Below are 13,198 nucleotides of genomic sequence, written 5' to 3' on the forward strand. Positions count from 1 at the left end.
CTGCTGATCTGGGCCAAGCTGGTGCAACCCTGTGTGTGTGTGTGAGGTGGCCCTTGCTGGAGCGAGACCCCATGCAGACACCTCTCTCTCACCCTGATTAAGGAACTTGTGGAGCTCCATACGCAGGGGGCATTGATTTAAGAGGCACTTCTGCCCCAGGACTTGCCACCGTCCCTGCAAATATCCTGCTGGCTGGGGAGATGAATGTGCAGTGGGTTGTCTGTGCTCACACACCTCTCCTCCTGCTGCCGGAGTGATGCGACAGGCTCCCACCTCCCCTCCTTCCATAGGTTTCGTCTCCAAGGAGGACATTTGCAGCAGTAGCTGCCAGCATCCAGGGCTCTGTTGGGCATCTCAGTATGCCTGTTGTTCTTCTTAACGACTCAGCTCTTGGAACCATGGGGTTACAAGTGTTTCAGGTGTCATTAATAAAACAGGTGACCAGTCCTCCTGGTTACACCCTCCTGCTTTGCATTTGCAGACCTCAGGGAAGAAAATGGAAGGTAATAAAATGAATGCAATGCTCACATTTCTGAGATGTCAACCATTTGGGACCAAGCTCACAGGATTTCTTGGCTTCACTTTTTTTTTGCGTTGAAATAGGTATATTTTGCCTCGTTCTTCCAGATGGATTAGCCACAAAGACATTTTGGTGTCTTTGACATTAAGATGTTCCCCCTGGAGTGGGAAAGGACATAGCTAATGCCACAGCCAGGGCTTTAGGACTTGCCGTCTGTGTGCGGAGCAAAGAGCAAAGCAGAGATGCATCCCCAAGTGTCCCCTGCGTGCTGGGGTGCTTGGCCGCAGGGTTCCCATGAGCACACCGGGTACCGTCCTGGCTGACCGGTGCCAGCCCGCTGTGTGCGAGGGCTGCCGGGTCCCTGCGCCTCGCCTGGGCTCTGGACGATGGGGACGGGGCTCCGGGCTGCAGGGTGGAAGACTGGCCAGGGGTGCCTGGAGCACGCCGGGGGATGTGAAAGCTTTTGGCACCCTCCGAGGAGAGGTGGGAATGCTCCGCAAGCCGCCGCTCGGTTCGCAGGCTGTTTCTCCGGTCGCTGCCAGTCCCCGGGGTGCCTCTGCCCGCACGCTACCCGCTCGCCTTGCTGCTGTACCCCGGCATCCCTCAGCCATCTCGCGGGGGGTGTGGGGGAGTCACCAACCCCGCTGTCCCGGGTGGGGGGACCGAGACGCAGCCCACCTCGCTGCACGGCCGGGGCGGGGCAGAGCCCCGACGGCTCCGGCCACCGGGGTGCCGGTGCCCTGCCCGGCCGGGACCGCTCCTACCCCCGCAGCCGCCGGTGCCGGGGGCGCGGGGAGGGGCGGCGGCGGCGGCGGCGAAGCGGGGGGGGGGGGGGGCCCGTCGGGGCGGGCAGGGCGGGAGGGAGGAGCCAGCGCGGAGGCTGTGCCTGGGCTGCGGGATGGGGCGGCAGTGAGGACGGGCGGGTGTGCGCCGACGGGGCTCTCGCCCCGGAGCCGAGCCGTACCGAGCCGTGCCCTGCCGAGCCCAGCCCAGCCCCGCTCCCCTCCCCGGTGATGCGCAGCGGCCCCGCCGCCTAACCCCGCTGCCCGCTGCCATGGCGGCCCCGACCCCCGGGGGGGCGGCGGGGGTCCCGGCGGGGCTGCGGGCCGCCGCCTGGTTGCTGGCGTGCGCCGCGCTGTGCCGGGGCCGCGCCGCCGCCTGCCCGCCGCTCTGCGCCTGCAGCGGCACCACGGTGGACTGCCACGGCACGGCCCTGCGCGCCGTGCCCAAGAGCATCCCCCGCGGCACCGAGCGCCTGTGAGTACCGCCGCGCTTTGTCCGGCCCGGGGCGGGTGGGAGCGGCCGGCGCGGGTGGGTGTGCAACGGCCCGTGGCGGGGCGCGGGCGTGTGCAAGAGCAAGAGCCCGGCCGGCTGCTGGGGCCAGGCGCTTGTCCTGGGGGGGGGACGGGGCGGGGGGGATGTGTGTGCGCGCGTTCAAAAGCGCGGGGCGAGTGCGTGCAAGTGCCCAGCGGGGGTGTGTGTGTGTACGTGTTTAAGAGCCTGTCAGGAGAGTGGGCAGGAGCCCGTCCGTGGGGTGTGCGTGCAACAGCCTGTCTGGGGGGGGTGTGTGCAAGCGCCCATCCAAGGGGGATGCTTATGTCTGTTAAGGGGAGTGCTTGTGCAAATGCCCGTGGGGGCGCGTGCAAAAGCCTGGCCAAAAGGTGCGCGTGCAAGAACCTGGTGGGGTGGGCGCGTGGGCAGCGGGGGGCGTTGGGTGTGTGTCAAAGTGCCTGTCCGGGGGATGCGTGTGCAAGAGCCTGTTGGGTGGGCGTATGTGCATCATCCCCTCCGTGAGGGAGGTGCGATAGCCCGTCGAGGTGGGGAGCGGTGTGTGTGCAAAAGCCTGCTGAGGCAGGGTACGTGTGCAGCCCTTCGTCTGGGGAAGGGGTGTGCAAGGGGTCCGGCATGTGCAAGAGCCCGCGTGTGCCAGTGGGTGTGTAACCATGCAGAGCGGGGTTGGGATTAGAGCTGTGCCTGAGGGGGTGGGTTACTCCAAGGGGGGGGGGCATTTGCACTGGGGCAGCCCAGAATGGGCTGCATGTGTGGGGCTGTGTGCCCCATGGCACCCACAGGCAGTTGTGTGGCTGCCCCTGCTGTGGCTTGTCGCGGGGTACCCACACAGCTGGAGGGGTTGCCTGAGGGTCCCTGCTACCACAAGCCCCTACTCGTGCTGGGCACCCCTTTGTCCCTGGGAAGTCCTCCTCGGAGTGCTGGAGCCTTAAGGAGCCCTGTAAGGAAAGCTTTTCTCTCACAGTCACGGTCCAGCCGGCTGCGGGGGTCCTGTGGAGCCCGCCGAGCTCCCTCGAACAGGGTGCCCCTTTGCCACTGCGCCCGACTGGGCAAGTCTCCCTGCTTGGGGGCCCTGTGGCTGCAGCGGGTCCCTGCTCTGGGGAGAGGGGCATGAGCTGAATGTGTCCAACCCACGGCTGGCGGCAGGTTCCTGGCGTGCAGGTGCCCCCAGTCCCCGCAGGAGAGCAGGGCTGTCCCCAGCCTCTCCCCTCTGCTTGGGGGCAGCGGGTACCCATCCCAGGGGCTGCGGTGGAGCATGGTGGCACAGTAGCCAGCCCCCCCAGCCTCAGCTGTGCGGCCAGACTGCCCCGGCATCCCCCTTGCAGCGCAGGGAAGCATTGGGCTGCCGCCTCCTTGGGCAGCAGAGCTGCTGGATGCCTCCTGGGACAGCCACACACACGGGGCTCCTCCTGTCCCTGTGCTGCGCTGCCTCCGGTTACTGGAGTGTGAATGTGCCCTTTGCCTGCAGCTGGGGAGAGTCCCCGCAGGCAGGGACTGCAGGCAGCCTGGCAGCTGCCAGGGTTGCACCCAGCATGCGGCGCTGGGAGCTCTGCGGGACACCACTTTAGTGGAGTTTTCTCTTCTCCCGCCATAATTATCCTCATACAAATGATTATTACCCAGCACAGCGACCAGGCTGCTGCGAGCTGCAGTCCCATAGAGCCAGTTTGTGAGCTCTGAGACAGGATCCCCCTTTTCTCCGTGCCCAGGGCGGGGGAAAGGTTTGCGCATAGCCTGCACCAGCCCTTTCCACCCCTTGGGGAGCTCAGTGGGCTCCGCAGCATCAGCTTCCCATGCACCCGGCTGCAGGGTGCTGGGGGAGCGTGGGCAGTGAGCCCCCGCCTCTGCCCGCTGGGCAGGTGCTCAGCACCGCTCAGAGGAGACAATGCTGGAGTGGGCAGATGGAGGATGCCCTTGGCTGGGTGTTGCCGCTTGGCGATATTGTTTTTTTTGTATATTCATGCAGTTGCCGGTGCCAGATCTGCTGGCTGGGTTGAGCTAGACGTGCTGCTCTCTCGTGGGTGTTGTCTGCTGGATAACTACTTCCCGCTGTGTTGCACACCCTTGCAGGTGCTTGAGGGTGTCTGTGCAGAGCAGGTTTAACTCCGAGCAGTGAATTCCTGCTGTAACAGCTCGTAAGCAAGTTTGAGTTCCCCGTAAAGAGGTTGCAACCTCGCAGTCTTCAACTTCTCACCGCTTGATGGAGCGGTGTCAGCTAGCAACTGCAGGGGAGCGTGCAGCAGGGTCTGTGCTCAGCACTTGCTGTCTCCAGAGGCTGGCTTTCTTTGGGAAGCCAGCAACCTCTTACCAGTGCCCCCCACTGCCTGCCTCTTTTCCCAAGCACTGGGACGCACGGCGTGAGTGGTGCCGACCTCGCCATGCGTCCCACAGTGCCGGTGAGCAGTGGTGTCTGTGCTGTGCTGTCGTGTTGCCCGCCTGTTGCATGCCCGCAGCCTTGCGGGGCAGCCAGTGTGGTGTTTGGAGGCTCCAGGCTTTCTCCAGGCTCCCAGCTGGCTGAGCCCCGTGGTGACATGGGTGGAACCCCTGGACAAGACAGTGCTGCTGCTGCGGCCACATGTGCTGGCACTGCCAAAGTCATCATGGGGACTCAGACAGCAGTGTCCGGTGGTGAGGTCTGAGCTCCATCACTTTTGAAATACACCCTTTTCCTTTGAAGAAGAGGGAATTATTTGCCTTGCAGAGTCACTGCAACTTCGGCAAATCATGGGTTGGGGAGAAATTGTCTCATCTTCTGCTCGAAGGTTTCCCCTGTGATGTCTCCCTGGTGCTCTGCTATTGGTGCAGGGTAAGGGCTGGAGACATGACTAGCATGGGTGGTGGCTGCATGGGGGGACACGGGACCCTTCTTTCCTTGCTCCAGGGCACAGCTCATTGCTCCCTAAGTGCCTTCTAGCCTGCAACCCAACGTAAATTCCAAGTGGTGCCTGCAGCCCCCACTCTGCCTGGATCAGGCACTGAGTAGAGAGGCTTATGCTGCAGCAAGGCAGGAAGCAGCAAAATCTCTGGGCGCTTTGCATGGCTGCCTGCGCTCCTGCCTACGCCTCTGGCAAGCACGAGAGAGCAGGTCCTGGAGGCATCGTAGGCAGGACAGGGCGATAATCCTCCAGTACTACAGTGTTATCTGCTTCCAAGAGTCCCTTGGGTCTTAGTCGCTGGAGGAGAGCCGTGGGAGAAAGGCACAGTTCCTTCCCTGTTTGCTTGCTTTTCTTTCTTTCTTACTTTGAAAGTGCCTCTGAAGAGCAGACTGCCCTGTCGGGGAGCCTCACCACTCTCCCCATGCCAGCAGGATCAGTGCAAATTTGCCACTGTCAAATGGTGGCTTCCAGCCCGGCTCTTTGCCCGCAGGGGATGAATTGAGCCTGATGGCATTGCACTCGTTCCTGCTTTTGAAGTTTTCAGCTGACAGCTGAGAATTGCCCCACTCACCCCTTTTGCCTCCTCTCTGGTGGGCTGAATGGCTGTGCAGTGCCCTTCTACCCCCAAGTGGGGGGAAGCAGAGCTGGTTTTGGGGGTCTTCATCACTGCATCCCCCTTGGCTTCCACTTCTCCCTCCCAGCGTCCCTGGCCTCAGCATTGCACGGGGCTCCTGTTTGCCTTGTTCCCCCAACTTGGGGTTTGCCTTTGCTGAAATGGGCCCCATCCAGACCGCAGCCAGCTCTGCCGTCTCCCTGCTCCACGTTGACAGAGGGAAGGGGTGCTGAGCTCCAGCCTTTGGGTGCGGGAGCACGATGCTGGGGTGGCTGCACCTGAAGCATGCTTGCGCGCTGCCTAACTGTCCCCTGCCAAAATTACAGCAGCGGGCTCTTGTTCAGAGTGGATTTAATTCATGCACCCCTGTCTCCCTCTAGCTGGTTAATCAAAATGTCTTGCAGCAGCAAGGCTGGTGTATCACAGCAGCGCTCATGCATTTGACACCAGTTGTTGGGCTGTGTCTCTTTGGTGGGCTTCAGGGAACGTTAATTCTTAGGAAGCACCTTGAGGGGGTCAACCTCTTCCTTCCTCAGGTGCCCGGGCAAGTTTTTGGTGTTGCAGCTGAGCAGGCTGGTTGCAGAGGCAGCGAGGGAGTGCGTAGGCTCTGCAGAGCTCTGGGGCAGAGTGCAGGACCGATATCCAGCCGGGGCAGTGCTCAGGGGGCCCTGCTGCCCTTGGCTCTTGGGAGAGCCAGTGCTGGGCACTGGGAGGACGCGGCCTGGCTGGGGAAGGCAGCCTACTCAGTCCGCTGCGGTGGCTTCTTTGGGAGCCTTCCTGGACAGAGGAAATTTGCAATTCTATTCCAATTTCTCCCTTCAGCTACGTCCAAGGCAGATGCTGTCTATATATCGCCATGGTAACGCTGCGTTCTTGCTCTCCATGGAATTGCATGCTGGAAAAATATTAGTTTAAAAAACTATGTCGTGTTTGTATTGACTGGAGCCGTGGCTGATAGTAGAGGATCTATTGTCCCCTGGTTGGGAAAAGTCACCGGTAACAGGCAATAAAGCCAGGCGGATTGGCCTCTGGTGACCACTTCTCACCCCGCACAGCAATTGCTTCCCTATAAACCCTTCCCTGGCGCTGTTTTATTGCATCCTTTAAAATAGATATTTTTGCCTTAAATGTGCTGCCACTTTGCTCCTCCGGGGTGATGCATTGTGCTGCCAGCAATTCCTCACTGCTAAGGTGGAAGCAAGGAGGGGGAATTGCTCCTGGCTTTAATTGTGTGTCTCTCGCGTGCACCTTCAAACGCCTTCACTGCTGCTGCTGTTCCCAGAGCCTGCAGCCACAGGGTGAGCTGGGCACGGCGGCAGCGGTGTTGGTGCAGGACAGCAACCCATGCACATGCATGCACAGGAACAGTCTAAGCCATCTCGTTACAGGATGTGCATTTGCTTTGAGTTTGGTGCTCCCCTACTTCATTGTTTCCTACCGAACCTGTGGCCAGCAGAAGAGCGAGCCAGCTATAAAATGCAAAGGATGCTTGAGAGACCCCTGCGGGGGAGCAGAGCCCGCAGCCTGGGGGAACAGAGGGGATTCGGGGTGCCACCAGGGCGGTGTGGGCAGGGAAAGGGTGTCCCATCTGGGGAAAGGTGTATGACCCCGTGACCCCACATTGAGAGGGAATTTTCCTGCATCCGTGCTCCGATTTGCTCCCCGGGGAGCTGGCGCGGATGGGCAAGGCGAGCGCTGGAGCAGGATGTGTGCAGGCACAGGAGGGCAAGATGGGCAGCCAAGGAGCCTGTCTTTGTCTCCCATCTGAGTCCTTCATGGTTCCCTGCCCGCTCCAGAGGTACCGTGCTGCGGACGCATCCTCTTTATCTTTATTGCTACTGAAATAACCTTTCATAAAACCTGATAGGCAAGGAGATGTTTCTGTGCATGTTTTGCTGAAAGGCAATAAAAAAAACAGTTGCACGTTAGCAAATGGCCCCGTCCCGGGGGATGTCAAACCCAGATCACTGCTCCCCGGCAGGCTTCCAGTGCGAGTAGCTCCAAGGCCAGCTCCGGCAGCTGCCCCTGTCTCCACTCAGGGGGACAGCCAGGGACGGCTGCAGTGGCAGGAGCGGTGAGCAGAGGTTTTCCTGCTGTATGGCACCAGGCTGCAATTAGCAGTGTGGGCAGTGAGAGGGGATGGTTTGCAGCCTGGTCATTCAGGTCGTGGCACTGCTGGAAGCGGAAAGGGAAAGAGGTGGGATGGAGGGGACCCCTCTGTGGTGTTGATGCAGGGTCAGTCCCAGGCTGTCCTCTCTGGGACCATCTCAGGCTTCCCTGCCACATACAGGCTCTGAAGCTGTGCTGAGTATCTGCTTTCCTGGCATGCATTTTGGATGCACTTGCTGCTCAAAATAGAAGAGGCAAGTGTCCTATGGGGGAGAGAGGCTGCTAGGAGGAGGAAGATCAGAAAAAAGGGAAGATTAATTTTTCAAGCGATGCAGTCGAGGAGCAGCCCTGGGTACCAAGAGTGGGAGAGATGCAAGCTCCTGGCCCTGGATGTTTTTCGGTAGGAGGAAGCCCCAGCTCCGAAATGGGATTCTTCAGGAGACCCAGCTGGTCTGGGGTTGAGCAGGCACCCGTACCTGAGCAGTTTGGGTGCACTTGTCCTCTTGTCCCCACTGTGAGCTGCTCCGCGAGTGATGAGCAAAGGGGGTTTGCTGAGGAAGATGCAGGGTGGATTGGACCTTGGTCTGCTGAGTGGCAGGATGAAGCCTGAAGGCTGGGCTGCCTCCCCTGCCCTGGGAAGCAGAGGAGCCACGGGAGTAGCGATGCTTCTCGCCAGGCTACTCAGCACAGCACAAAAAGCCAAATTTTGGAGGTATCCAGGCAAATCAGTTCTCTTGGCTGAGCCTCAGTTTCCCCATTTGTGAAACAGAAATGACTTGCTGCCTTTTCTCTCTCACACTGGGGCTGAGGGAGGTTATTTATTTATTTTTAACCCTGAAGGTGACACACCATGATGCTGCGTGAGGGTAAAGCATTCCCTGACTGCAAGCGGCTAATGGCTGTGGCATGAAAACCCCAGAGAGAAGTTAGGAAGAGCAGAAAGCCTTCTGGATCCTCACCGTTACTCACACGATCGATGCTGTTTGTAACACTTAAAAATTTATTGTGATGCTAACCTGCTTTAGTACCTCATAAAAGCTTACAGAGCCTCCCGTGCTCTGGGGCCAACGCAGTGCATGGGGCTGGGTTCCCCTTCAGCTAGGGGCAGTTATTCTGAGATGAGCCCAAATAGTACATAGCTGCTCTCGGAGCTCTCCTGTTTGGGCACATCACCCTGCAGGCATCTGGTAGGGGGACTGCTGGCAAGGCGTTCACCCTGGGGTGTGTGGTACCCTTAAAGAGACTTTGATGGACCCCATGGGCACTCTTGCTCTTCCTTGAGGGCTCTGGTCAGGGCAGAGTTGGAAAGGAAAAGGAGGAGAAGGTGCTGAGCCCCTCATGCAGCTGTGTCAGCCCAGGATGTGGGTGCCCAGTGCCCCCTCCCTGAGCAGCGGGCAGCAGTACCCTGTACCCCTCTTGCACCTTGGAGGGAATGGGGTTAGCACCCAGCCATGCCCCCATGGGCAGCAGGGAGCTGGAGGATGCGGTGAGCATCCCTCCATGCTGTGCTGGTGCTGGAGGGAACCAGCTCTACCAGGACTGGGAAGGGCTCTGCCCTGCCTTTCGCTGCTTGAGCCATTCAGCAAGCCTGTGCTGGGACTCGATTACATTCAAGCAGCTGGGTGAAATCTTGAGAAGACTTGAAAAATGCAGTAAAAGTATAGGATGAAAGGTTGCAGCTGCTCTGTCCCGCAGTGCTGAGTGCAGGGGTCAGTCCAGGGTCTGAGCTCGTCCGTGTTTCCATTAGCAGTCTGTGTGATGGGACGTGAGCTGCTTATGACATTTGCAGATGCCACCAGGCTGGGAGAGATGCAAGAGGGCTGGAGTACAGGCTGAGATTTCAAAGCGGGCTTGGCAAACAGGAGGAATAGTCTGACAAAAAGGATGTTGTTGCCTGCGGAATGGAGGAAGGTGTTTGGTGGCAGGGGATCACCAACAGCACAGATGTGAGATGGGAGCACGAGCCGAGCGGGTCCTGCCCCTGCAAGGCAGAGAGGCCCGAAGGGAGGGCTGTGCCCCTGGGGCTGGTGGCTTGTTGGGGGGAATGGGGCTGGGAGAGGGGACCTGTGTGGGCAAGGGAGCAGCCTGGCCTCTGCACCGTGGTGGCCAGGGCAGGCAGGAAAACGGCTCGCCTGCAGCAAGAGGGATTCCGGTCAGAGTTTTGGAAATGGGCCTTGAGGCAGGAGCAGTGACATGCTGGAATAGGGCATGGGGGAGTGTCAGTCCCTGGCTCTGAAGGAGCCGTGTGTGCATCTGTCAGGATTGATGGAGGGCTGCAGAGATACTGCTGTGGGGTGCGTGACCTTGCAGCTTTCATTTCTCCGCTTCCCTGGTTATTATCTGGCACTGCTGGCTCCAGCTGGGGTCAGGACTCTGGGATGAGGGCTACGGAGCTGCTGGGAGGGGATCCGTGCCCCCAGGGCTGGTGCTCTGAGCCAAGGGCAGGAATGGCAGGGCACTGGGGACCATGGAGGGAGGGATGCATCCCACGAACGATGCAACTGCTGGCCTTGCCAGGCACTGGGGCAGTGGCAGCCCTCAGAGCGTGGACCGCAGGAGCATGGCTAGTTGCAGGTGATGCTGGCATGGACCCCTTCTCTGCCAGCCCCTGCAGTCACTGCCTGGGTGCTGTGGGTACCCACTCTGTGCTGGTGCTGATGGGGCTGGGACACATTTCTCTGCTTTTGGGTGCAGATGTAGGGATTTGTCTCACAGACTTTCCCTCTGCTGCCTTAAAAGCAGGAGTCCGGGGAGCACACCAGTTAGGATTTTTGCCTCGGTGGGAGAGCAGAGCTGAGCTGAGCACAAGGACAGGAGTCACGTGTGTGCCGAATAGCTGATGCTTTGCAATGGAGCACGGATAGTGGGATTGCGCTGTCTGCTCCTTCCCCTTCCCGCTCCTGATAAATCAGTGCCCAGGGAAATATCACTCATGTTGGCTGTATTTAATAAATTACCTCTCAGCATTTGCACTCTCTGAGGTTGTTACTGAGTTAGTGTAGATCCAAACCCTGCAAAGGGAGAAGATGCATCAGACCCCCCGGGAATGGAATAAGCCATCCAAAGCTAGAAACCAAATATAAACCCAGACTATGCAAATTGAGTCTAACGAACCCTGCTGCAGCACAGACATCCCATCTGGGAGTGGGATGATCCACAAGCACCGTAGCAAAGGGACTGCTTGTTTTAATGACTTTCCTCTTCCCAGGAAGAAATGGGAGGGGGGTTCTGAAACTTGAAGGTTGCAAATGAAAATTCGCTGCCTCTCCAGCGGCACTGTGAGATTTGGGGTGCTGTGGGGCAGAGGAAGGCAGCCTGGATGAATGTGAGGATGCTTTCTGGCATTAACCCCTATAGATTAACGAGAAAAGAGCACGCCCTGCATCTCTGTTTTCAAATCACAGTCCAGAAATGCAACCAATCTGCCAGGCAGCTCCCCAGACACATCAGTCCTTATCGAAGCTCTGCTGCGTGGGGCAGGGCAGGGTGTTTCGCTTCACTAGGAAAGGGCACAGAGGCAGCGGGTGAGCAGCTGAGCAGCAGGGATCCGGCTTTCTGGGCACAGCAGACTGTAATTTATCTCCATGAGGAACTGAAGGGGATTTAGAGGGGAAAAAATGTCACGAAGTTAAATAGCAGTGTTGCCTCGGCATCCTTACAAATAAGCTTTACCTGCTGTTTGTTCCCATCTTGGTTGCAAAGGCCATCATCTACCCGAACAAAGACAAGGGGGGATGCTGAGAGAAGTGTCAGGGAGCACGCAGGGCCAGTCCCCGAGCAGGGCTGTGAAGGAGCCCTAGGGCACTGCTTTTAGGGACGGCCACCAGCCCCATTGCTGGAGCACTCTGAGGATCTTCAGCGAGCGTGCAGGGAGCGGAGGCTGGGAGGGTGGCACAGTTGCCCTCCAGGGTGGCCTGTCCCTTGGCACTGCCCCAGGGCAATGCATCCTACCTGGCCTCGTGCTGAAAAGTCTTTGGGTTCAGACTGCTCTGTCCTAGAAGGTGCCTGGGAGAGAGGGCAGAGCCTAGTTTTGGCATGTGGAGGGACTGGCCGTGTCCAGTCTATCGCTCTTTGGTGTTTCTGCATATCTCCATGCTTCTTTGCCTGTGCTCTGCCTCTGGCTAAGGGTCTGGGGTGCCAGTGCTCTGGGGATCCCAGAGGAGTCTAAGCCCACCGTGGGCTTGCAGGCTGAGGTGTAAGTCTTGGCTTTCTGATTGAGCAGTTTTTAAATCAAGCCTCTCTGCTCTGTCTGTCTGTAGTACCAGAGGTTTCCTAACTTCCACTTACACATTGCAGCCAGAGTAATGTTAGGTATGTTTAAAAGGCGGCAACATGGGAGTCCTGCCAGGGACCTGCCCTTGGCTGGAGCTTGGACTGACACCGTTACCTCCAGCTTGGCCTCCAGCACGGCCCTGGGGAGCTTCCAGGCAGTCTGCTTTGGCAAGGACCCTTTAGGACATTTGGAGAAAACCACTCCTGTAGCCGGGGTTTCTCCCTACCCTTGGCTGACCTCAAGGCTGTGATCCGTCAGGAGATGGGCACACATCTGCCCGTACCGAGCCACCCCTCCTGGGGTGACAGATGTCCCTAAAATGCATGACCCACCCCAGTGCCTCGTGCCTGGGACTTACAGCCTGCCCGTGGGTTTTGCTCCCCGGGAGAGGGGCAGCACCGAGTCCCGCAGGGTGCAACCTTGCGGGTTGGAGCCCCATCCCCGGGAGCCAGATGTGCACAGCTGTGCGCTGGCCGTACGGGGAGCCGGGCGAGCCGTGGGGCTGCAGAGCCCGGGTGTGGGTTTCAGTTTAATCGCCGGGGCTGGGGAACCTCTATTCATTCCCCGCTTGCATTCATCTGTGTCCTAGTAACGTGCTCTCCCCACCTCCTTCGCACACACGGCTGGATAATGGCAGGAGCCCGGCAATCTCGGGCGCTGAATAGCGGTGTAATTACGAGGCTATAATGGCGAGCTGGAACTCATTAGCCATTATCAGCCGTTTCAGCAGGACAATGGCAGCACCCCGGGGTGCGCGGCTGCGCTGGCTGTACCCGGCGGCCGTACACGCTGCTCGGTGGCTCGGAGGCCAGCCCGCCGCTGACCTCGGCCCCTCGCATGGCCGCAGAGCCCGGTGGAGGGAGACTTTGGCTCTGGAGGGGAACGATGGGCTTTGTGTTCGGCCCCTCGTGTGATGTGGGGCACTCCTGCTCCCCGGTCCCGCTGCCGCGGCTGGGGGGGTTATAGAGCCCTGGGTGCTGGGGTCCTGCCCAGGCACCGCACCCTGCTCCGGGGTGGCACCCTCCTGCCTCTGCCCTGGCTCCAGCAGCTCGTCTTTCCCTTGACTGCCTCCCTCTCCTGTAGTTTATTTGTTTCCTCTTTATTTCTGTGTCTGTATTCAGCGCAAGCAGCGGGTCTCCGGCGTGGGAGCCCTCCCCGGGCCGTGCGTTCGCGTGGGTGTCCTCTGTCCCCAGTGCGTGTCGTGGGCAGATCGGCCTCGTGGCAAGGAGCAAACGCTGCCGTGCTCTGCGCTGCCGAGGGGGGAGGCTCTCCCCTGCTGTGGGGTGCTGCACAGGGACCCCCAGCTCTGCTCTGCGGGTCCCAGGGCTGACGGTCCCCCTCTCCCTACAGTGCTCACAGCCCCTAATGCAGAAAGGCACTGCAAAGCTGAGATTGTGAGGCGCAAATCTCTGCAGCTCCCGGCTCAATATATTTTAAAGCAGGATAATCCTAGCAGGGGCACGCTGGAGAGCGTGACGGGTGGAGAGCCAGGGAGGTGTAGCCGGCAGGCTGGGAGC

The 13,198-nt window shown here is 59.5% G+C and overlaps 1 protein-coding gene across 1 annotated transcript in view; it reads left to right on the top strand.

Annotated features, from left to right (window-relative positions):
- Positions 1 to 1,399: 1,399 nt before the first annotated feature.
- SLIT1 (slit guidance ligand 1) overlaps positions 1,400 to 13,198 on the top strand; it is a 65,155-nt gene continuing 53,356 nt past the window's right edge. The window contains exon 1 of the mRNA XM_069796793.1: positions 1,400 to 1,777. Within this exon, the coding sequence (XP_069652894.1) occupies positions 1,575 to 1,777 (203 nt within the window). The 5' untranslated portion in view covers positions 1,400 to 1,574. The remainder of the gene's footprint in view (positions 1,778 to 13,198) is intronic.

Source organism: Haliaeetus albicilla, chromosome 11, assembly GCF_947461875.1.
Source record: "Haliaeetus albicilla chromosome 11, bHalAlb1.1, whole genome shotgun sequence".
NCBI lineage: Eukaryota > Metazoa > Chordata > Aves > Accipitriformes > Accipitridae > Haliaeetus > Haliaeetus albicilla.